General features: G+C 36.7%; 2 protein-coding genes across 3 annotated transcripts in view; one reads left to right on the forward strand and one right to left on the reverse strand.

The window, feature by feature from the left end:
• Positions 1-4,366, reverse strand: part of LOC127938970 (potassium voltage-gated channel subfamily H member 5-like) — a 94,848-nt gene extending 90,482 nt beyond the window's left edge. The window contains exon 1 of one of the 2 annotated variants that reach the window (XM_052535918.1): positions 4,034-4,366. In XM_052535918.1, coding sequence (XP_052391878.1) covers positions 4,034-4,106 — 73 coding nt within the window. In that variant the 5' untranslated portion in view covers positions 4,107-4,366. The remainder of the gene's footprint in view (positions 1-4,033) is intronic. The other variant, XM_052535917.1, reaches the window with a different exon arrangement.
• Positions 4,367-4,881: 515 nt separating this feature from the next.
• Positions 4,882-24,672, forward strand: LOC127938832 (rho-related GTP-binding protein RhoJ-like). Its single transcript, XM_052535730.1, has 5 exons — positions 4,882-5,535; positions 18,218-18,276; positions 20,264-20,428; positions 20,588-20,683; positions 21,500-24,672. Exons 1-5 carry the CDS (start codon positions 5,322-5,324, stop codon positions 21,644-21,646), a joined length of 681 nt encoding a protein of 226 aa, XP_052391690.1. The 5' UTR covers positions 4,882-5,321; the 3' UTR covers positions 21,647-24,672.
• The last annotated feature ends 680 nt before the right edge of the window (positions 24,673-25,352 follow it).

Genomic DNA, 25,352 nt, shown 5'->3' on the forward strand with positions numbered 1-25,352 from the left:
TCAGAGAGATTCTACCAATCTTCTGGGCTAGAAAAAAGATGGTGGAGCAACTAGAGTCTGTAATAAATGAATCCACAAGTAAACACTCCCTTCAGCAGATCTGGTGCAAATAGGAGGTACAAAGTGTCTGTCATGTGCTCATCTGCATGTTACTCCTGGTGGTCACTGCAACGAGAAGTTATGTAATTGAACAAGCACAAACATTCTTCTATTTTTGGATCCATTAACATAATGCATCATCAATGTATTTGATGCTATTGCATGGTATGTGTTCCTTTCACTGTCTGCGTGGAAGTATGTTGGCGCACCTGCTTCTCTGTGAAAGAATGACTACAGGGAAAGTGGAAGAAGAAACAGATCCTATTAAGATAAACCTATATTTACATGGATTACACCTTAGTAAGTTCCCTAGTGCCTGTGATCTTGGTGAAAACGATTTTCTGTTGGCCATTACAGATCCTAAGCATGTAAGAAAAACCGACTATTTCCAGTACAGATACACATCAGATAGTGGTTCCCTATAGTGAACACCAAACACAACCTGCTCTCTGTTCTCGTAAGCTGTGGTTAATGTAAGATATCACTTTCATTACATCTGTGACTTTCTAATCTGCATTCATATCTCCTCACATGCTTTTTTTAATTATCTTTTTTCTCTGGCACTAGTCTCATGATCTCCTTACTGGTGTTTTTGTACCGTTGTGATGTTTGGTTTTCTCAAACGTTTCATTTTACCACATAAACTCTACTTTATCATTTCTTCTAGCTTCCTTTTAATAGTTTATTGCTAAATTATTAGTTCGTACTCAGTCTCATTTATTTTATTCCTCTTTTTAACTGTATTTTAAAATCCCTTTGCTGTGCGTGTATATTTCTCTCTTTGAGAGCATGTGTAGCGTGCCTGTACACCTTACAGTGTGACGAGCAGTACAAAAGAACAAGCTGAGGATAGCCAATGGCAGCTCAGATGAGCCATGGTACATTGCAGAGTGAGAATAAATGAATAAGAATGGAAGAAAATGTATGGTACTACATACTGAAAACAACAACAACGATAAAAAATAATAACAACATATAAAAAAAATATAGTATATAATAAACTAAATATAAATGTAAAATAATAATAATAAACACTGGCTGGAACCATCACATATTGTATATATTCACTTTATATACAGTACATGCAATTTATTCTCAGAACCGTCAGCCTTCAATGCTAGAACAGTATAGCTGTCCTCTATCAAAGAGTGTTGTTGAAATCATTTAATTTCTCAAGTCAGTAAGAACTATGGTATCACTGGTTATTCAAAAATCAAGCTGACTACAAAAAGCTTCTCCAACACACTAAAACTCAGCACAGCTGGGGAAAATATGTACTGCTTTTCCTGTTCTAATAATGATATGTACAGGTAAAAAGCTTTATGAAATTTGACTTTGTTTACCCCCCAGCTGTGAGTCTCGATTCCCCTAAGTGGGCTTGCAAGACTCAAACAAACTCTGCTGTCCGCAAAACAAAGGAGAAGACCTTCAGGGAGGAATTGGGTTGTAAATGAAGGACAGAGACACAAAGCCTCAGAAACACCTACATAATTTCAACAACAGCATTCGAGAAAGGGTTCATTATTTTGAGGTGGACATGCTGTGTATGGTGCTATAAGAGGTATATGAAAAACAAATTGCTTGAGCAATTTAAAATCTTCTTAGACTTGATCATTTTTGGCTATTACATAATTGACAATAATTCTGAGTATTGATAGCGTGGCTCATTATACCCCATTTAACGTTCCTGCCAAGTGCAATTTAAAGCCTGTGGGTGTTAAGGGTTTCAACGAAAACGACGATGGTGTTTCTTTTGTTGTTGTTTTTTTTTCTTCATTATATAATATATATATATATATATATACCTTACTAACTTCATAAAGACAACATAAAAGACCTCAACTACACATCCATTATTTACTACCTGCACATTGTTGGCTATTTTTAGCTGCTTAATCAGATTGTAAAAAATTACCAGCTCCACAATTCCAAAATGTTTCACAAGGAGAATTTTGGTATGCTCATCATCCATATACTGTATTATCTATCCTTCACTCCTAAATTTAAATTTGTACTACTGTCAGCATGGAGCCTCAGTTGGAGCTGACAGCACATTGGCAGCACATCAGCACAGGCTTTAGATACATTTTTAAATGTACCTAAGTGAAATCGTTGGAAGGAAGACACTAACCTTGCCTTTTAATTACATGTAACTTCTGATTTTTTGACTTGTGCCTTGTACTGATGGCTGTAAATGTGTTCATTCATCCAGATGTAAATGCATGCACTTCCTTGTAAATCAGTTATTTAAAAAGCCTATGACAAAAAAACAAATGTAAATTTAAATGCAAGAATCAATTATCCAGCCCATTCAAGATTCTGTCAGCATATTTGAATTAGTAATGGGATGAAGGGAGGATGTCCAGAAACAACATGAGATCTGCTGAACAATTTCAGCTGCACTAGAATTAGAAATTCTTCCACTCGCTGCATCACTTCAACATTAAACAATGATCACAGTGACAGTGGAGCTTACAGAATATAAATATCAGCATCTTGTTACTACAAAGACTGTGATTAAGATTTATTAAAAAAAAAAAAAAGTGGATCTTTTTTTCTCAAAAGATGCAAGCTCTGCGTCAGATTTAGCAAAGAATTTGTGGAAGATCCAGAGACCCTCTGAGGTCAGAGAGCTGCCCACGGCAAATGTCAGGGCATGGTATTATGAGCTGAGAGAGCACCACATTAAAACCCACACAGTTCGTTAGAAAGAGCTGTCTGGTCTCAGTGTATACAAAAACACCCAAAATCTGTGTCTTCAACTTTTAAGTTTGTGTATTTATTTGAAACAGAGTTAAGAGTTATTAATAGCTTTTGATGCAGTAATCATGAGTGTGACCTCTGCTGGTGAGGTCCTTTTATACAAACTCCTACAGAACCTGTGGCAGATTCACATGGAAAATATATGTGACACAAAATGACTGCAATTCACATAAGAAGATCTACAGCACAACAGCCAAGAAAAACTGCATCACCTTTAGATTAAGTTTAAAAAAACAAATTTGTTGATACAAACAACTGAGAACTGAACATGCAAATGCTTCGATTGTGCTTATAATAGTAATTATAATAATGATATAAAAATATAGAATATAAAAAAATATTGTTAAAAACTGATTACACAGCATATATATATATATATATATATATATATATATATATATATATATATATATATATATATATATATATTCTAAATATTCTAGGTATAATAGTCACATATCCATTTAACCACAATAAACTTAAAGTTTACATGTTTGGTTTAAAGTTTAACAAAAGTAAGCCAGAATGGTTGTTTGTGTGACGAAATAGTTGTTTGTGTGACTCCACCAAAAAAAAAAAAAAAAAAAAAAAAAACATCCACGCATTTTTACATGCGTCAATTGACGCATCAAAAAAACGTTTACACGCGTGAGATTTATCCAGACTGAAGCAAAGAGTATAGAATATATTTGACTGTAGGTTGTTGATGTCTTTAAAAAAATATCAAGTCTCACTGACGCATAAATAAAATAATGTTGATAATCGATAGCAATAGTAAGGTAACGTTTTGAGAAGCAATTGAGCAATGCATTGTAAACTGTGTTTAATTACTGTTATTATGGTCAAAGAGTGATTAAGTTCAGCTCACGGCTGTTTTGCAGCTCTGTGTTTTTTATGTTTTACTAAGCACACAATAAAGAAGAGTATGTAGAAGTTACTTTAGGTGCGTCATATGTAAATATTTAATATTACTTTAATCAGAGAAAAAAAAAATAGGTTTCCCATTTTTATGAGAACAAACTCAAGAGATTCACTTTTACGCGTAATTCTGAGCACAATTAAAGTTAGAAAAAATAAAGTGTAAGAGAATTTAAACATTTCTTAAGACACCATGAGACTCTCCCCCTTTGCTTTATCAGGTACTGCAATCTGAAGAAAGCGATCATCTTACCACTTGAGCGACGGACAATATTTTCCAAAAAAGTGTTCTGTGGTGCCACCAGTCCTCTTTTTCCCCCGTGCATTCTGCGGTCGGGCAGCGTCGGTCAGGCTTGCGGACTTGCTGGAAGCTGGTCGTTAAAGTGATGCAGGCGGGATGGGAATGTATCGATGGGATGGAGAAGATCATGGTAACGCTGCGCCGTGGCTGACTGGTATGGGTTCTTTGTACCACGTTGCGCTTGCAGTTCTGCAGGCTCCGCGCTCCCCTGGTTGGCGCCTGCGCACTCGCGAACTGTAACACTGAAAAGTGACTGGCACAGAAATCTGGAGCGCGACGCCCGGTAACATGGAGAAGCAACACATGCAACAGATGGTACCTCTTTCGCGCGAATTACAAGAGTTACTGGAAATTATGTCATTGTCATCTTAATTGAGAAAAAGGTAAATTTAACAGTTAAAGTGAGTTACTATACAACTCATGAATTTTAAGGAGGGTTTACGCGCAATCTTGATTACATCAGGATGTAGACTAATATGATGATACCACGTCAGTATTCCTATGGAATATTTTATAAAACTTTTTATGTTTATTCAACAACATTTCACATGCATTACCTTACCTATTTCCTCATGAGAATATCTCCTTCTAAAAAAAAGGTTAGATAAATTATTGATTTTTCAAAATCAATCGGGAATTTAATGCTTGAAAAACGAATTTGTTGATATTTTGATGGGGAAAGAAAGAAAGAAGAGTGAGTGAGTGTGAATGAATGAATGAATGTCTGTGGCGGTCAGTGGCGCCATATTTTAGGAAATGCAGTTAGATTAGCCCCTCCTGTGCCGCTGGAGTCCCCTGTCTGAGGAGGCAGTGGACAGAGCCCCTATTGTTCCCAGCCCACTCCTGCCTAATATGGAATTCGGAATGAAACCAATGATTTCCTGACACTGGCGATGCGTAGCCGCGTAGGGGCGAATGTGGAGTTACAAGGGAAATAAAGAGGAGACACAAACACTGATCCGTCGTCGGACCAGGAGAATGTAAAATATCGTAATGCGAGTTATAGGAGTTATCGTGAGTTTTCATGAAACTGCGCTCGATGGCGAGGGATTGTTTTGGAAGCGCGAGCTAGAGCGTGGGTCACCTACTTGACGGATTTGCCTGCGCACCGTACGACACGCAAACTCGAGTGTTTAAACACTGGTCACACGAAGACTACCGTCTCAAAGACTGAGATTTCTTGTCGACCGAGGACTTGGCTACCTGTGGAGAGTATAGTTTCTGGACTTGTCCAACTATCATGCCTACGCTCAGCTCGAAAAGTAGGCAGAATGCAGTGGAAGCGGTCGAGGAAGGAGGCAGTAACAGAGATCCTCTCGATATTGCGGCCAAAAAGATGTTGAAATGTGTTGTGGTCGGCGATGGAGCTGTGGGCAAAACCTGTTTGCTGATGAGTTACGCAAATGATGCTTTTCCCGAGGAATATGTACCGACTGTATTCGATCACTACGCAGGTAAGATGTTTTGTATAAAGCGCAAACTTATATAAATAAAGGTGGATTTCAACTGGGAATATTCAGTTGAAATCCCTGTTTATGAAGTGCAGTTTACAGTATCTCTACCTAATCCACCCCCCACTACAGTCGGGTAGGGGACTGTCCCAAGAATAGCCACCTGAAAGAGGAGATATCAACTGCCAGAGCGGGGACTGAGGCCTGACAGACTGAAGAGTAGAAACAGGGTACGAATATAGTTTGGGGGCTCATACCCCCTTAATTTAGGTTAATAATAATAGTCCTATATTGTAATTAATACATTTTAAGAGGGTGTGTTACCTGCATTTAAATATAGGCTATTTATATACTCGTACATACCTACATATACACAGACACATAGGCTTATACATTTCAACAATGTTTTCAATTTAAATCGCTTTGCAAACAGAAGTTGGGATGGACTAAACATGTAGTCTAACCATAGCTACAGTACGTTGCAGAAAGTTTTTCTTCAGAATCAGTGTCAGACATGAATCTTTCATTATTCAACAGTAATTGCAACAAAAAATATAGTAATTTAATAAGTATTTCAAACTTTAAGGTTATTGACGATTACCTTACTGTGCTAGCGACGTCAAAAGATGATGTATGTTGCACTAGAGGTAAATAATGTAAATAGCAAGCTTCGCCGCAGGTGCCGCAACCTGTTGATCGCAGGAACAGGCAGAATCTAAACACTTTGTACTTAATGCATTTTATCTTTGTAGATCCACAGTGGTTTAGGGTCACAAATGTGTTGCTGTCCATTGTTTATTTCTTGTTCTCTCTGACTTAAACGTATTTGCAGGGAAGCATAAAGGCTTTGGTTTCTCTGGAGAAAATCCCCCATGACACATGTGTGCTCCCAGAATCCCATGAGGATCAAGTCCTAATTACACAGCTTCACCATCCTCTGAGAACAGCGGGATAATTCCATCGCAAATATAAAGAAAGAACCTTCTTGAAAGAACTTGTAGGAAGAATTACAAATAAGTCCTGTGCCTTCCTTACAATATAGTAGGTGAAAAACATTACATGAGAAAAGTTCATAGTATCGAATCATAGTATTGGGAAAAGAACAGTTGGCAAAAAGTATGAATTTCAACATCTGCCGAGATTCTGAAGTGCACATCAATGGGCACTTTACTATCCCATGAGGCCACAGGAGAGGATTTTTGAATGGTGGTGAAGGGACACAACAGACACTGGTAGGTCACGTGACAGTAACACGTAGTAGGCTACATCTAAATTTCATTCATACTACCCATTTTCATACTACATAAAAACATTTCATCAACACTTGAAAAGTTAAAGGGTTAGTTCACCCAAAAATCTAAATTATGTCATTAATAACTCACCCTCATGTCGTTTCAAACCTGTGAGACCTCCGTTCATCTTCAGAACAGTTTAAGATATTTTAGATTTAGTCTGAGACCTCTCAGTCCCTTCATTGAAACTGTGTGCATGGTCTACTGTTCATGTCCAGAAAGACAAGATTTTTTTTTTTATAAAAGTAGTCCATGTGACATCATAGGGTCAGTTAGAATTTTTTGAAGCATCGAAAATACATTTTGGTCCAGTTCTCTCTTCACAGCAGTTCAGTCAGTGTACTGTTTGAGTAAAATAATTACTTCAGGAAATTGGTTTATTTTAACTTGGAGGGAGTCTCAGCCACATTAAAAAAGTTAACAACTTAACTCATTTGTGGATTAATGCTTATTGGAGACGCGAACTGTTTAAAATGATTCAGTTTGATTTGGTGAACTGGTTCAAAAAGATCCGGTTGCATCGAATGATTAGTTCGCGAACCGGATATCACTAAACTGCTTTGTTTTGAACTCATTCACAACAGACACGGAAGAGAAGACAATGCTGAATAAAGTAGTAGTTTTTGCTATTTTTGGATCAAAATGTATTTTCTCTGCTTCAAAAAATTCTAACTGACCCTCTGATGTCTCTTGGACTCCTTTGAAGATGTTTTTCTTACCTTTCTTACTTCAATGAAGGGACTGAGAGCTCTCGGACTACATCTAAAATATCTTAAACTGTGTTCTGAAGATGAACGGAGTTCTCACGGGTTTGGAACATGAGGGTGAGTCATTAATGACATAATTTAGATTATTGGGTGAACTAACCCTTTAATTTCAAACCAAATACATTACCTACTAGACAGTATGCAATTTCAGATGCAGCTAATATCTCTAATTATCAGTTTTCCCAAGTCATGACAAATTCAAAATAACACTATTGTAATTTGTGCTACAAAAGTAGATGTCAGCAGTCTTCCTAATGCAATGCATAGGTCTTTACAATTGACATTATTAGAAGTGGAAAAGTAATCATTTTTAAAGAGCAAAGAGAAATGGGAGAAGAGAGTTCACATTGTTTCATATTTACACTGTTTGTACTTCTATACTTAATCTCTTATTCAGTGTCTTTAGATGATTAATGATAGCACAAAGACTGAGTGATTCACATATTTCAGAGGCTGTATAGAAAGAGCTTGTGAATTAGCAAAGAATATCAAACGTTATTTTGACAAAAAAACTAAATTTAGCCCCAATCTTTATGGCTGTCATTTGTGATAGCTTTTTTTATTTGGCTAAGAACCGTAAAGTAGGTAGTTATTGCCAAAGGGTTCTCTTCCACATTTTCTAATGTCCCATATGATCAGATACGGCATTTTTACCAATTTTAACAGATAAGGAACCCTTTTTCATTTTTTATGAGATTTTAATAGTATCCTGTGTTGTAATTTCCTCCAGCTGGCCAGTACAAGCTCAGAAGAGCACAGACTGAACTCATTCAAGGAGTGAGTAAAACTTTTAAACTCTTGGGAGCTGAATGAGATGGAAAGATCTTCAGGGAGTGTGATTCTCTGTCTACTCTTGCAGCTGAATTAAGCTGACGAGTGAGGTCATCCAGAGGACACTACATGGATGTCCCAGAACAAAAAATTCAATGCAGGCACTTTTTGCTAAAAAAAAAAAAAAAAAAAGCAATAAAAGCCCTGACTGAGCAGATTTTACCTTATGTTGTTTTTTTTTTTTTAACCCTGCTGGAGGGACGCTTGGCACTCTTTTTTCATTGTCTTTTTTTCCTATCACATATTTTAGTAATCATCATAAATTATATATATATCATTTGAAAGTTTACAAACTTCAAAATTCATACTGTGAAAACCATTTTGAAATTGGGCATTGCATTACTATGGAAATGGCACTTTAAACTTTTTTTTGGTCTCTGCCCGTTAGTGGGCGGTGTGAAGTGTCACAAAATGTATTACGGTATTTTACAATCACAACTTTCCATAATCTTTACAAAATACATATCGTTGGAAAGGTCTGAGTTTCAAAATTCTATATTTGGTGCTTATTCTTTAGGTTGAAGGACTATTAAGAAAAAAAGATTGTACATTTGTGACAGAAAAATGCACCAAAACAATTCAAAGGATTTTGGATGTCACCTGGTAGCTATTTTTGGTATAACAAAATTTCATAGGAACCTAAATTTTTGTATATCAACTTCAAATTTGGAACAGAACTTTAGATATAGGGCTCTACTTTATAGCAATTTAAATTATATATATATTTTAGAAAATATTTATTTTAGATAAAATAAATTTACAACACCCTTTCTTTACACTAAATGTAAACTTCTTTAACTTAATATACCATCATTTTCTGAAATGATTTCATTTCTACAATAAACTGCTGATTGTCTTCTTTATTTTTAATGTTTAAATACTTTTTCATGACAAGGCACAAGAAAGCTTTCTTTAAAGCTTGCCGCAAGACTTTTGAGAATCCAAACCAGTTCAACCACTGGAAGACTGAGAGTATTTGGGAATCCTGATCCAATTTTTACAATTAATTTTGGTGACATCAGTGGTGCATACATTTCACTGTTCACCTTTAAGGAACTGAAACAGTGGTCATTTTTTTTGACTCCTTAGTGTGCTGGCAAACAGACAGAGAATTCAAATTTAAACCGCAGTTTCTAAAAATTAATAGTGGCTAAGCATCATTTAGAGGTGGACTGTCATAATTTACAGTACATATTTATAGTATACACAGAGTAGTAAATAATTAAAGATTGAGAGAGAAAAGAGACTATATTCTTCCAGGGCCAATCAATTACTTACTTTCATTTTAGGCCCCTGGAGAGAGGCCTTGACAAAGCATCATAATAAAGTAGTGAATTATCACATAGTGGCTTAATGTGTAGGACAGAGCTCCCATTGTAGGCCACTGAAAGCTTTACTGTGTTGCTATGCTAGAATTGGTCTTAAATAAAAAACTATGAACTTATTCCTTCATGCCTCAAGCAGTAATAGAACAGTTTACAATATAGGAAGCACTGGGCATATAATAATAAAATTATTAGTGAAAATATAATTAATAAATAAACAGCTTATTTATATGTATAGTTAAATGGTGAACTGAGCAATGTTAGCAGCTTCTATTTTGAGATATAGCTTTATTTTGTAATAGAATATATTAGTATTCTGAATATGTTTTTATTTTAATATTCACTACCGTTCAAAGGATTTCATTTATTTCTTGAAAGAAGGCTGTTCCAAGAGCCCTATTCGGACGGGACTAGTTTTACAGAGGGTTATTAGAGAAATCTAATTTTTTTCTATAAATATACTAGAGCTAGAGCTCAACCCAACTGTAAGTGGGACTGTGGTTTCCATCTATAAATCTCATGGGTGCAGAATTCCCTTATCCAAAACAAACCAATGACATTCCCGGCCCATGACACAGTGCCTGTTAAAGCGTTTGAGATGAGTCATTGTCTAGTGCGGCTCCCACTAGACTCCTAACACAATCAACTAATCCACCAGTAATATTGGATTGTGGATATTGCCACGTGGTCAATATTAAAATACCTTCAGTTGGAAATCTATAGTTATTTTTTATCAGGGACAGGCTTGGGAAGTAGCACTTTTAAATATGAAACACTTATCTGTGCATTACTAATGTTAACTCTTTGTGCTGCAACACTCCATTCACCACAGCTGGTGTTGTATCGACCCAGATCGCTAATTTACCACCTACTTATTTTTTTTTTTTTTATTATCGTTCCACTACATTTTCCATTTGATTTGATCTCTTCTTGGATTGGCAGATCTGTAAACCATGGGGGTTTCACCTTTACCTTTCCATGAGCAAGAATATTCTGAACTAAACAAAATAAAACAACAGCAGTTAGATTGTGTTTATTAACACTGACATAAATAAAAGTTATATAGTTAAATGAAAACTGGAAACCAGAAACACCCAGATAATTTCTGTTGAGTTTTGAAGATATTTTATTCTTTGCTGCCTATGTTATCATAGCCTGATAATACCAAACTCAGCTACTTCACTTTGCTTTGTAGACAGAGTCTGGAATTAATTGACAAGCGTATACTTTCTCGTGAGGGGGCGCTTGTCTGAAGTTTAAAATCATTGGTGTACCCGTAACCCAATCGCATGACATTTGGTTATGACGTGTGTTATTCGCCGGCTCAGCCACCTCAAACTTCTGCAGTAAACACAGGTATGCTGCTAAAACAAAACCATCAGGCAAGTTTTGCTGCCTCCTTAACCTGATCCCCTGTGAGAGCAACCAAGGGGGACACATTCACAATTATCGCCTTGTTATCCCATTAACTTGCGAATGTGGTTTGATGGTTAATGGTATCAATATGCCATATTTGGTTAGTGGTTGGTTGCTGGAAGGAATAAATGTTGTCTAATGGAGTGGTTGAAAGAAGTAAACATTCTTTTGAACTTATCATTTCTACTTGGAAATAAGCATTAAATCTTTGAATGGTTATGTCTATAGCTCACTAGAATTTGTTCTAGACCATCTAGGCCCAAAAGGTAACGGTGATGACATGAAAGTAAAATATGACAGAATTTAAATTTTTGGGTCCCTTTAAATAATATTATAAATATTTTTGAGGAAGAGTTCATAAGTAAATAAATGAAAATTCATAGTGGAGCGAGTGGTCATGCTTATTTAAAGCAAAAGCTCAATCTTATAGCGCATGCCATGTAAGGGCTTTGCAGATTCTTTTGCCTTCAGAATACAATATTAATCACATTAATGGATTTTTTAGTTATGCTATGCAAAATGTTTATGTAGATTACGTACACTCTCTGATAAGCACAGTGATGCAGCAACATGAATTGAAAAGAGGATAAAACCCAGTGGTTTATTTTGCAGTTTGACGCACTGATGTCTTCAAAGAAACACTAGTGGTACAAGTTTTTTCTTAAAAAAAAAAATCACACTTCAAGAATGCCAACCACTTGAAAAACATATAAACCTATTATAAATCACAACACTGCAAGAGCCCGTTTACTGACATAAAACAGTTTGCAGTTGCACTCTGAATGGTACACAATGCACTGATTACCAGATACCAGTACCAGATCAAAGATGCCAATACATTTATTGCTAAAAGACAATTTTCTGGGAATGGGTGGTGGCCAACAGTCCAACATGGAAGAATGGGTGTCAATTGTGGGTGAGCAGTGAAAGCATCTACAGTAAATGGTCATCACTTGAGACCTAATGGAAAGTGCAGTCTCTTGCTATTACCATGTGAGTATCTATACAATTCGCTGGACTGTTCTTATAGGCTAAAGCTCACCGAATACAGATATAGTGGCTGACTCAATGTCACAGGCCAGTCTGCGAAAGAGAAGAGAGGACTGAAGAATGTTGAGACTTGGAGGGGTGTTTGGGCTTCTAACGCGCCAAATCACGTTTGACAATAGTCAAGCTTGAGTGGGATTGTAACACAACATTGATTTCTCTCCAGGCCACAGAATGGGGGCTGGGTTTTGCAGAAAGCTCGGGCCTCATGGGTAAAAGCAGCTGACCGGAGAGAACAGCTGAGTGCCTGATTCACAGCCACCAAACCTTATCCATCCCTACAGACATTCATTTCTCTACTTCTCTCAAACTTTCACCTCACATCACCCCAGCCTTGCTTTGTATTAGTGGTTTTGTATTTATAGGCAAAGTAAGAGTCAGAGAATCAGTAAACGAGGAAAAGATTAGAGTCCTTATTTAGCCCAGCCCCAAGAGGGGACAAGAATCGTGCTGGTAAAAGGACCTGTCAGGAACAGCTGATACACAGTGACAGACTCAAGGCCACTGTTTCTGGTCCATCTTTACAGTCTACAGGACAGGGAAAGAACATCTAAGCACATATAATCAAAACACCGCTTGGCTGGTTTCTTACAGCTGCAATTCCTCACTCCTCTCTTTCAGAAAGACACCACCCTGGCGGCTCCTCAGTGACCCCATGTATCTCCACGAGGCTAAGCTAGGGGCACTAGAGCTATAGTGCTGCTTTGTATTTGTCTCTTTGTCCCCAGTGTCGAGCACGATTGTTAAAATTAACATTTGAGATAAGTAATCACTTAAAGCTGTGTAAGATATGACTGAAAAGGGCCACTTAGACCCAAACAAACACTATGCCTTGTGAAACAGTTAAGCTACACTGTAAAAAATTTCCTGTAGAAATTACAGTAACTTACTGGCAGCAGTTTGCCAGTAACTTACTGTAAATTAAACTTACAGTAAAAATACTGTATTCATATTTACAGTACCATTTAACTTGCTGTAAATGTATTTGCAGTAATATATTTTTTTACTGTAAAACACAATTATGTTTTTTTTCTCCTTTTATATATTTTAATACAATAAAATATTACTTTACACTGTGAAATTTACTGTAATTGGTTCACTTTTATTATGTATTGTAAATCTTTACAAATTATTTTATTTCAACAGGTCCCATGTCTCAGTAGTAAAAACTATAAAAAGAAACAAAAGACTGTTTAACTTCTTTTATTGGTTTAATAGTTAAATTGTAATACTTGAAATAACATTTTAATATTCTTGCAGATTGTATTTTCAGTTTTCCAAAAACTTGAATACATTTCATTTATACATAAAAGTTTCATATTAAGAGCATTTTAAAACAACAGACATGAACAGATTCAGTCATAAGAACAATCTTAAAAATTTACTAATTCAGAAAACTCCTGTGTAGAATGTATTTGCTCTTAGTAGCTTAATAGTTTTGCCAGCTGAAATCCAGAAACTCCTTAAAGGGATAGTTCACCCAAAAATCTGAATTAGGTCATTAATAACTTACCCTCATGTCGTTCCAAACCCGTGAGACCTCCGTTTATCTTCAGAACACAGTTTAAGATATTTTAGATTTAGTCCGAGAGCTCTCAGTCCCTCCATTGAAGCTGTGTGTGTGGTATACTGTCCATGTCCAGAAAGGTAAGAAAAACATCATCAAAGTAGTCCATGTGACATCAGAGGGTCGGTTAGAATTTTTTGAAGCCTCGAAAATACATTTTGGTCCAAAAATAGCAAAAACTACGACTTTATTCAGCATTGTCTTCTCTTCCGGGTCTGTTGTGAGACAGTTCAAAACAAAGCAGTTTGTGATATCCAGTTCATTAATCATTCGATGTAACCGAATCTTTTTGAACCAGTTCACCAAATCAAACTGAATCGTTTTATACTGTTCGTGTCTCCAGTACGCATTAATTCACAAATTACTTAAGCTGTTAACTTTTTTAATGTGGCTGACTCGTGAACTAGTCAGTATTTTGTTCGTTATCTGGCTCAGCTCGGTGTTCATCTTCAGTTCTCTCCTCACAGCAGTTCACCGGGATATTGGTTTGTTTGAACTCAGAAGTGTCAGCCACATTAAAAAAAGTTAACAGTTTAAGTAATTTGCGGATTAATGCGTATTGGAGATGCGAACCGTTTAAAATGATTCAGTTCGATTTGGTGAACTGGTTCAAAAGGATCCAATTACATGGAGTGATTCGTTCGCGAACCAGATATCACAAACTACTTTGTTTTGAACTCTCTCTCTCACAACAGACACGGAAGAGAAGACAATGCTGAATAAAGTCGTAGTTTTTGCTATTTTTGGACCAAAACGTATTTTCGATGCTTCAAAAAATTCTAACTGACCCTCTGATGTCACATGGACTACTTTGATGATGTTTTTCTTACCTTTCTGGACATGGACAGCAGACCGAACACACAGCTTCAATAGAGGGACAGAGGAGATAAATGGAGGTCTCACGGGTTTGGAACGACATGAAGGTGAGTTATTAATGGGTGAATTAATTTTTTGGGTGAACTATCCCTTTAATGAAGGAGGATACATGAGGGTTCAGACCAGAGTTCTTCCTTTGCACCATCTTCCCACTTCTTTTGATGACGTGGAACTTGCTGTTGTCAGGGTTATCATTTAACCTTTACATAACAGAAAAAAAAGTTAGATCATTTGATGTGAAAAATGTCTAACAAAACAACCAAATACTCACAACACAACCAAATACAGAAATGCACTGCAAATGGCACAGAACACAACGGAAATATTTCCAGGGGACCCAATATGTGACGAACCCGGATGGAGCATGTTTAGTACTCAACGTCTACTTTTGTTTTCTTGCAAAAAATACAGAGATTACATATTTATGACATACAACTTTATATACAATATAAAAAATGTAAAAAGAACATGAGGGTGAGATATTAATCTATACATTAGTAACATTGTAAAAAAAATTGTAATGTTATGTTTAAATAAGTTTCATAGGTAAGAAATGTAAGGTAATATAGGGTCCAAAGATGAAACAGCTAATTTTAAAGTTGAGACACACACAGATAAATAAAGCATATTACGAAAACTTTTTTTGTATAAAATGTATTTATTTGCAACAGTTATGTTAACAGCAATAATAAGACATTTATGTCCTAAGTACAGCTATTAAGCTGATAGACACCATGCTGCTTTGTCACGAGAACATCCCAGGTTAAAATAATGAGGAAATTACGTTGGCTAAATCCGAAATCGCCCCCTTAACACTCATTCACTCATTTCTACATTAGTCCACTAATACGGTTCACTTGAAGCTGTGAATGAATTCGGACAGCCGTTGATCGCGCATTGGATGTATACAGTCGGGTTCGTCACTTACTGGGGTCCACTGAAAACATTTCCATTGTGTTCTGTGCCATTTGCGGCGCATTTTCGCGAACGAGATTATGTTATTCTCCCGATGCTGATGTACAGAACAAATGTTACATTTGAAGTAGACATATTTTTCTCTTGGTTGTTTAGTTTCCTTAACTTTATGTGTTTGCGGTAACGTTAAATGTGAGACTGAGGGGCGGAGAGGCTGAGCATTCAGGAACTGCACACGAAAACCTTAAATTCGCCGTGTTTTTATGCCCTTTGGCATGATTAATAAACGCGTATAATGTCTCCACAGAGACGCCAGTGTTTGCACACGACACGAACATTGCGGGTTTACTCTAGCACTACAAGCATGACGTGCATTTATATGGGGTAATCAGTTAACAGCAAGCGATAATAGCGGGAAAAAATCTGACTGACTTTAAGCTAAATCCACGAAAGCTTTGTTGTTCGGCTAACAGTTCACATGAACACTCACCAGCTCCTGGAGTGGTCAAACCCAAGGCAGAGACCCGTGAATGTCCATATTTTGACGGTGAAACGTTCAGAAAAGGGAAAGAAAGGAAAGAAATATGAATGTTTGCACAGTGTCACCACAACTCTCTCTAGCTCTCTTCACAGCATAAATGTGAGGTGACTGCGCGCCATACAGTGGCAGCGTTTTTTTTATTTATATTTTTGTTTTAGTTAAACCAAAGATATAATATATTTAAAGTAAAAGAAGTAATATTTGTACCCACCTTTGCATCTGACTGGTTCTTTTCGCATCTGTGTGTCTTGTTTTCTTCTTTCTCCAAGTGGGAATTAAACTTGATCTGTGATTGGTCAGGTTTCGCGCTCATTTTTTCTTTACTGTATTTAGATTTACAGTAAATTAAAAATACTGTAATTTAGTGTCGCCAAGAGGGTATTCCCCAAAATGTAACTTTAAAATACAGTAATATGCTGTATAACTGTTCTACAGTAAAATACAGTTCATTTTACAGTTAAATACTGTTACATTTACAGACATTTCTAACAGTGTATAGCATGAGAACTGCTTTAGGGGTTTTAGTGTCTTTTAGCTATTTACATTTATGACTGACTAGAACTATTGAAATTATCAACGTTTTTTTTTTTTTTTTTTTTATGTTTCTTGTTTAGAGAACAATCAACAACAACAACAAAATCTTTATGAAGAAAGAAAAAAAAAATTCAAAAGAGCACCATCAAATTATAAAAGTGGTCCATATGACTTGTGGTATATTCTTAGTGTTATGAAACTATATGATGGTGAGATTCAAACGAACAGGATCATCGACTCAAGAACTGGACAATAAAATTCAGACCGATTTTTCACTTGTATAACTAGTACTACACATGCAATATGGTGGAATACTTGCCAGTTGGTTAAGTCATCTTGTCACTTCAGCTGTTATAATCTCTGGTTTCCATGGAAACAGTCAGTGTGCTGAGATGCAGGCATGCATGCACATCGGCTGAACCAACCTGAAATATATATATTTTTAAACAAGGTTTGAGTATAATAATCTATATTAATGGGATAGTTCAAGTTGGATTTTTAAATGCAAGTTTAGCAAGCTAAACTTCTAAAAAGTTTTTAGAATTTCTCCATTCAAGTAGATAAGAGTTGGTCTTAGATGCCAGTATATCTGCCAGTGGCATTGCAAATATGGCCACAGAGTGAACTGACTTTCCTTGAAAGGGGATTTGCAAAAAAACAGAATGGTTTTGTAAATTGAATCAGATTAATTGAATTTGTTCATGAACTGGAAATAAATATGCTTCAATATGACTTCTGACTTCATGGCTTTCCAGAAGCTTCTTGACTCATTAAGGGTGTCAGATCTACAGTTCGCAGGAAGTGCTTTGGTTCTGACAGGAAGGTTATTGGTCATTTTGGAAGCATCAATGGGTATTTGGCCCAGTACAATTGATGGGTTATGAAATATTTAGTAAAATATTTTTTGTGGTCCCAGGCATCAGTATTCCAGTTTATCATGGAGTTGAGAAGGTTGAATTTAGTTCAGGGTGTCTCAGTAGGCGCTTTGTGCCTAAAGAATCTGATGAGGGCCACCATTCACGTCACACCCTCTTTCTTCTCTCATGCACACATTCCTTTAATCTGCCTTATCAAACCACTATCAGAGCACTGAGTTTGAGAAGAGTGTGGACACACAGCGGACTAGTATCTGCGGTTTGTTTGAAACCTCAGTGAAATGTTGAGTCCAGCTGTTCTCCTGATCTCAGCAGTGGTCTTCTATTGTGTGTTGTTTGATGACAAAAGATTGACTTGTCAGGGTTTTTTCCTTTTAGTTGTGTCAACACAGCCGTTCTCTCCCCCTCATCATCTGGAACGCAGAATGAAATATGTATGCAAGCACACACACCGCTCTTCCCTGCCTGTTTTCCAAAACTGGTCACCCCTAGCTGTTGACAGCTGTCCTGTTCCAAATCAACCTCCGTTCCCACCCACAATCAAACAGCAGGTCCAGAGTTCTGGAAGTACATCAGAGAGATGTGATACAGCAGGAGCAGAAACACTGCTGGACAAACACACATTTTACAGGCATATTTTGAACTGCTTTCGTCTTTGATATGCATAATGAACTTTTGTTGTTGTTTTCTTTTTTACAGTGAATGTAACAGTTTCTGGGAGGCAGCACTTACTGGGATTGTACGATACTGCTGGACAAGTGAGTTAAAGCATCTTAAGTCTATATAGTCACAATGTAACAGAAGCAGATCTTTTCTTCCATACTGCAATGTATATCCAAGTGAAACGGATTACTGAAAAATGTAAAATGTATCAGGACTTGGTTATATCCTTCATTTGTTAATTGGATAGAGGCAGAATTAAGAGAGAGCTTAAAGTTATTGTAAAAAAGGGGTGGGGTTTAAACAGACAAAGTGATTGGAGAAGTATGGCAATGAGTAATGATGACACAAAAATCATGTCTTTCACTAGGTTAATTTCAACGTTCCTCTACAAAACACACTCTAATTTCATCAAAATAGAAATGGCACCAGGATTTACATTTAAACTCTTGAAAATTACTAAATGGCATCGTGCATTTATCAGATCACTCTTAATACAAACTCTTTTTGCATCATAGTCACGTTAACAGCATAATTTACAGCCTGTGTTAAATAATGTTGTAAATAAAGCACTGACTTGAAATAATAATAATAATAATAATAATGACAAGAAACTATGGGTTGGGTTGTTTTCTTCACTCTCAGCCCACCATAATGACTTTGATTTTGGCTTATTGCAGTGATTCTTCAACAGGAAACTCATATACAACCTGGAGAGACAGCCCAGCTATTTACTTTTCTTGTGTGTCTAAAGGCATCACAGAATCAGCCATCCCTGTCAAACCCATCTTATTGGACCCCAGTTGTTAGAGTTTTAATCCTAGAATATATATTGCCAAAGATTACAATGTCATCCCCAATCTTATAATAAAAATTAGGCCTTTTTGACATATGTGTTTTTACTAAACTTCAGTTGTTTTGATGACTGATCAGTACTATCATTTCCATTCATCTGTTAAACAATTTCAGCATCAGCATCTGTTTTATTGGCTTGGAAAGACTGCTCTTATAAGTTATTCTCTTTTTTTTCCCATGAGGAATATTCTCTTATAAGGACTTTGGCAGTTGCTGACATTGCACAGGGGGGTGACATTTATTAAACAGGATGTAGTTTCTAACAGTGCATACATTTAAATAAATAATGAGGGAATAAGCCATTCTTTTGTGTGCAAAAGCATGCAATAAAAGGAAAATAGCATTATATGCATATTTTACAATCTCGGATACCATTCCAGGCTGGTGAAAAGTGCTATAGGGTACTGATTTGCATAACAGTATAAATATTTACCAACAATTCAATGAGGGTCACTTATTTGACTTCGTTTCAAGGACCGTTTTTTTTGCTTGAAGTAATAAAGCAAGCTAAAGTGTGAGTATTACTGTTCAGCATGATATAATTATGTAATTGTTTCTTAGGATATATAGCTGTAGCAAGCACAGTATGTGCTGTAATAACGAATATTTGCTGTGTTTTAGAATCAGAAAGACTGAATAATGTAGTGCACCACACATTGCTGCATAAATGAAAGCTAAATAATTCCGTACATCTTGCTTCTCTACTATTGATCAGGAGGAGATCAATGGCTTTCAAAGATGAACTGACTTTTACAATATGCTGGTGCAGAGCCTAATGTAAATTATTTGTTCATTTGCATTTCATAATAAGTGACAGAATAAAGTCATGGAAAATAAAGATGCTCTACGTGTTAAATTTTACCAGAACTTTATATTTATTGACTCCTAATTTTGAACTCTTTCACGTTGGTTTTGTCCAGTGAACCCCAACCTGGTGTACCTGTAAATCAGGTTCTCCTTAAACAGAGGATTTTGAAATGTTTTTAAAAGTCTCTTATGCTCACCAAGGCTGCATCTATTCATACATTTAAAGAATCATGTAAATTGAGCACTGATGGGGTTTTGGGTTATGTTAGACAAAAAAGCTTTAATTGAAGCTTTAACCTTTAAATTAATCATCTGTCCTCTTTCACTTATAGTTTGTTTTTCAAAAAGATCTTTTGAATCATATTTCAGTAGTAAGAGGAATGAACCGAGTCTAAAGCGGATCTTACTTTACTCGTCATATAGGAGGATTACAACCAGCTGCGACCCCTCTCCTACCCCAACACAGACGTCTTTCTCATCTGCTTCTCTGTTGTGAATCCAGCTTCCTATCACAATGTGCAGGAGGAATGGGTGCCTGAGCTCAAATCCTGCATGCCCCATGTGCCCTATATCCTCATCGGAACACAGGTGCAAGAGTTTCTTTGTTTATTAATGATAGTGATAATAGTATTAGTTATTGTTTATTTTCTATTATCAGGTCAAACATTGAGATTAGTCATCAAATGGAAATAAAATATTTTATGGAGAAAAAAAATACATGAAATTAAAAATGTTTATTTCCTTCAGATTGACTTGCGAGATGACCCAAAGACACTAGCACGTCTGCTCCAGATGAAGGAGAAGCCACTGACCTATGAGCAAGGCCTCAAACTAGCCAGAGAGGTGATGGATGTTCATACGTTTGGTGGTTTGGCTTGGGGGCCATTTACACAACGTTTTCATCGGGAGAAAAAAATGCATTTTGCCTGTTTGTTTTGGGAACTGAAAACGCATATTCTTCATATTCAAAGTGCTAGTTTTTTTTTAAACTCCACCATTATTGTTTCTGTTTTAAACACACAAAATGGGAATCTCTGAAAATGGAGACGTCATGCACGTGCATAGTACATGTTAGGTATGTAGACATGTGCAGTACGTGTAGATTTTAAAGGCAAGTGCGAACAAACATAAACAACGAGTAGATAGTACAGTTGTTACTGCCGCTTCTTCAGCAAAGTGTGGTTTTACTTCACCAATATTACAACCAACAGTGGAGACACATCATATACAACAAACAAACGTCACTTCCCTTCTAGTACTGTTTACAATCAAGGTGACAGCACAAACTACTGCCCCGTAATACAGCGTTTTTGGCCGTTTCTTACGGATATGTGTCAATGCACATGTTGTTGTGTGTACATTAAACTTTTTAAAAACGCAAGGGAAAAACTTTGTTTCTGAATACATTGTCATGTAAATGTAGCCTGAGTTGTCAGTTGTTTCCAGAGAAAGCATGATTCATAAATTCGGTTTCATCCTCATGCTGTTCACAAAAAAATGTAAATAAAAAAAGAGTGTTTGAGCTGCTGAGAGTGAATGGTGGCCATGATTTTCAAGAATGATTTTCATGGGGAAAAAATAGTTTTTAATGGTTTTAAAAACCATTTAACCCAAAGCATTAAGAGTGTTTTGTTTCAAAATTGTTATTGTTGTCCACAGATTGGAGCCCAGTGCTATCTGGAGTGTTCAGCACTGACTCAGAAGGGACTAAAGACAGTATTTGATGAGGCCATCCTGACAATCTTCAGCCCAAAGAAACAAAAACGGTGCTGCGCAGCCTGCAGGAGCTGTTGTGCTATCGTGTGAGGAAAATACATCTCCAACTGTGAACGCCCACTCTCCCCCAAAGCTTTAGAGGAGTAACAGACCCTAAACTGCCTCCAGTCTGCTGTACATCCTTCCTTTCTCCATCCGCCTGTTGTCCCTCAGGACAATGAACGGTCTTGCCCTCGGTTTGTGTGTCTCGTGGAGAGCTACGCTGTCCAAAACAAGTGCCTTAATTTCTCCCCATGTTGCCTTACAGGATTCGCTTCTCAAGCCAAAGAAGTCTCAGATGGGACTGCGGTTACTTGAACCAATGTGGCGTCGCCAATCTCCAATCAAACATTTCAGGTTCATCTCTGGGCCACTGGATTTTTGGTTTTAAACTGACTATATTATATGGTATCTCAAGGCTTATGAAAAAATGAAAATCCATTCCTCCATACAAACTGGCTTTCTCTCCGTCACCTCAGATCAATACTGCGCTCTTTCTGGAGTCAATGCTTCAGCAGTTCTAGCTAGTTAATAAGGGAAATTCCCTGGAGGATGTCCAACTCATCAATAGAGGTAGAACATACGAAAAGAGAGAGCGAGACGAGAGTAAGAAGTGCGTCTTTACCACAAATCCTTAGGTCATACAAAATTAGCAACTTCAAATAACACTGATAAACTGCTACAGAACCACACATCCAAAGATACATAAAATAATTTGTTATTCATTAAAAAGATTGACGGTCAAGCACACTATAGACTACTTATATATCCCTGACAACATTAGCCCATGAATCATTCATATTTTTTTGCGTTTTCAAAACTGGGATGCCCTGAAGTGTACCTAGTCACGTTTTTGTAAGCCATCAGACCTTTATCTCTATACAGTGTAGGTGTAGAAACAATGATGCCTTAAATAATGGTGATGTAATTCTTATAATTATCATACGCATTTACATTTTGATTTCTGAAGGGCACTGTATTTTGTCTTCTCTAATGACTCCGTCTACACATAATTTAAAAAATGCTCTTATTTTCCTCTATTAAAAATGAGCCAATGGAGGAATGTATGTGCCACTTATAAGTAAAATGAAAAAAATAAATCACGAATGTATTCCGAAATTAAAAACGATTGATAGATAAATCTTTATAGATAATTAGATACATTTTTTAAATTGCGACATATTTTAAACGGCTTATTTCATTCATGTTAAAATGGAGTTAAAAGTTACAAATAATATATTAATAAATAATTTTAAATGCAACATTTAAATGGTATTTTCATGAAGCATAGTTTTTTCTTAATCCAACTGCCAGTTGCAATTTCAAAATGCGATTTAAAACAAAGTTAGAGAGCACTGCAGCAATGATGACGTACTTTTAACATTACTCTGTAGTTTCAGCCTCAGACATCACGTCCATGGAACGTTGGCTGAATGTCTGATGAATAAGGCACACAAAATGGGAAACACTTTTTTTCCAAGTCGTCATGTGATCGGTTGAATTCTACAAGATTTCCGGGAGACGTGTGTCGTGTCCTTAAATGGTACACCTGGAAACAAAACCATTGGGATGCCAAACCCCCTCAAGGAAATTTACCGCTGTGACATTTTCCCTGAAAGTTTGAGTTCCAGTAGTTTCCAAAAGTGTGGTTTTACACACACTGAGATAGTAAAAGCTGACGACTGAGTACGGTAGATCTGTTTTCCTTTTTGGCGTGATGGTGTTTCTGTTTAATGTCCACGAAAATCCCTGTAGTCTCATTTAGCCTCTTGTTAGCAGCTGCCTTTTTCAAGACAAGTTACAGCTGTAAAAATGTCACAAGGGGTATTACTGGTGTAGTTTATGTTGTAGAATAAAACAGGAAAATATCTTGAGCTTATGTTCATAAGAGACCTTATTGTGGGCATTTAAACAAAAACCCATTCAACAAAACCCATCAACATTTTTGCCTACAAAAATACATAATCCCTGCAGCACCGTATTGTTGTATGATTGTAGTTTAATTTAACATTTTAAACGTATTAAATGTCAAAGGTCTAGTTTTCTAAAGTGAAAAGTGATTTCCCTTTATATTGTCTTTTTTAGCATTATTGTTTGTTTTTGTTGCATTCATAGTTCTCCATATGATCCAGTACTGTGAAAAAAAAAAATCACTCACCATATAACTCCCTATTTCAGCTGAAGTACTTATGTATTTACTGAGGAGCAGAGTTATACATTGTCTAACTGCTCTGTTTTGCCTCTGGACGAAGCCACCCCCTCATTTTCCCTTTTAAAGATCAGCTCAAACAAATGGCTTTGTTCTTCAGACTTGTTTTTTTCCTTAGGCATGTAGTGTGGTCATGCTGTATAAACTGCACCGCTGATAATGGCGCAGTTAAATATTTGGCCTTTTCGAAAAGACAATGGTTCCTTACTGTTTTTTTGTAGACGTGTCAAATAATATGTGTAGCCCTTGCATTTTTGTTTTGGAAATGTGTTGAACAGTGTGTAGGTTAACCATCTGCTAAAGCAACCGAAAACTCGCAGTTCATACTTACCAAAAGCTTTCCTGTGAGTACTTGTTGTTCTCGGATGATCATGTTATTGGACACCAGAACTGGTACTGATTACTTCTGATTGCTCTTCACATCAGTCGCTCCTTAGTTTGACTTCAAGGACTTCTTTCCATTGCCTGCAAGGTGCTAGAGACTATCCTAGGGCTGAGGAATCAAGCCTGCTCTACAGAGAGGAAGTAACAAACCGTCATTCTCTTGCCTTTAATGTAGCATAGAGTTTGTTTCTTCACTCAGTTTAAGTGCACTTATGACACTGTGCCTTGCATTGTCCTATGCAATTGTTTATATACTGTAATGCTAATGAGAAGACCAGTTTTCAGTCACTGGTTGAAAGAGCTATAACTTGAACTCAGTCTTGAACTCAACTGTAAACTTATTTACTATTTTTAAAGGTTTTTTTTTCTTTAAATTTCATGTATTGATTTATATACTTAAGAATCATGACAGCTTTCTTTGCCAAAACTAAAAAATGTGTTGTAAATATACAGAGTGATTAAAGCTTGTGATAAAACTTTGGAATTGTCTTCGAAATATTCGTTCATGACAGTGCTCTCACATTTTTCCAATTTTAGTTCCAATGCTGATGGAGGTCCACTAGACTACCAATGACAGCAAAGAAAAAGGGAAACGCTGCTGGATATCAAGGAACACGTTATCTCAGGGGTCTCCAAACTCGGTGCTGGAGGGCCAGTGTTCTGCAGGGTTTAGCTCCAACTTGCCTCAACACACCTGCCTGGAAGTTTCTAGTACGCATAAAGTTTGTACAGGGGTGTAAAACTTAATTTCTGGAGGACTACTGGAGCCCTGCAGAGTTTAGATTCAAACCTAAATAAACGTCAAGTATTCAAGTGCAAAGACCGCAAGTGTAGGTATTTGGATGAGGCTTTAATATTTGACTACTTTTGTCCAGGTTTTGTTCTTCATTGCTGAAGAAGAAGCGGCGCGCGAGAGACCAATCAGTAATCAGTGTAGCTTTCAGCGCCCTCTTTTGGTGAAAATAATCACTACACGTTTGTTCTGGTAACCAGCAATGTAAGACTTTGTTGCGGATTTGCAGTGGATTTGATGGCTGTAAAACGCGGACATTTCCGGGACAGGACACCAAAAACCAAGACTTGTGCTCATCCAAGTGTAATTCACTGGCGTTCAAAGATTGAGTTTAGCCACCAGTGCGAGATGAAGGCATTCAAATTAAAGGG

Source organism: Carassius gibelio, chromosome A20, assembly GCF_023724105.1.
Source record: "Carassius gibelio isolate Cgi1373 ecotype wild population from Czech Republic chromosome A20, carGib1.2-hapl.c, whole genome shotgun sequence".
NCBI lineage: Eukaryota > Metazoa > Chordata > Actinopteri > Cypriniformes > Cyprinidae > Carassius > Carassius gibelio.

Bases quoted from the DNA above. Each gene is read 5' to 3' on its own strand.
- LOC127938832 (XM_052535730.1), top strand. From the start codon at position 5,322: ATGCCTACGCTCAGCTCGAAAAGTAGGCAGAATGCAGTGGAAGCGGTC. The intron at 18,277-20,263 runs GTGAGTTAAAGC...CTCGTCATATAG, and splicing joins TGTACGATACTGCTGGACAA to GAGGATTACAACCAGCTGCG. The intron at 20,429-20,587 runs GTGCAAGAGTTT...TATTTCCTTCAG, and splicing joins ATATCCTCATCGGAACACAG to ATTGACTTGCGAGATGACCC.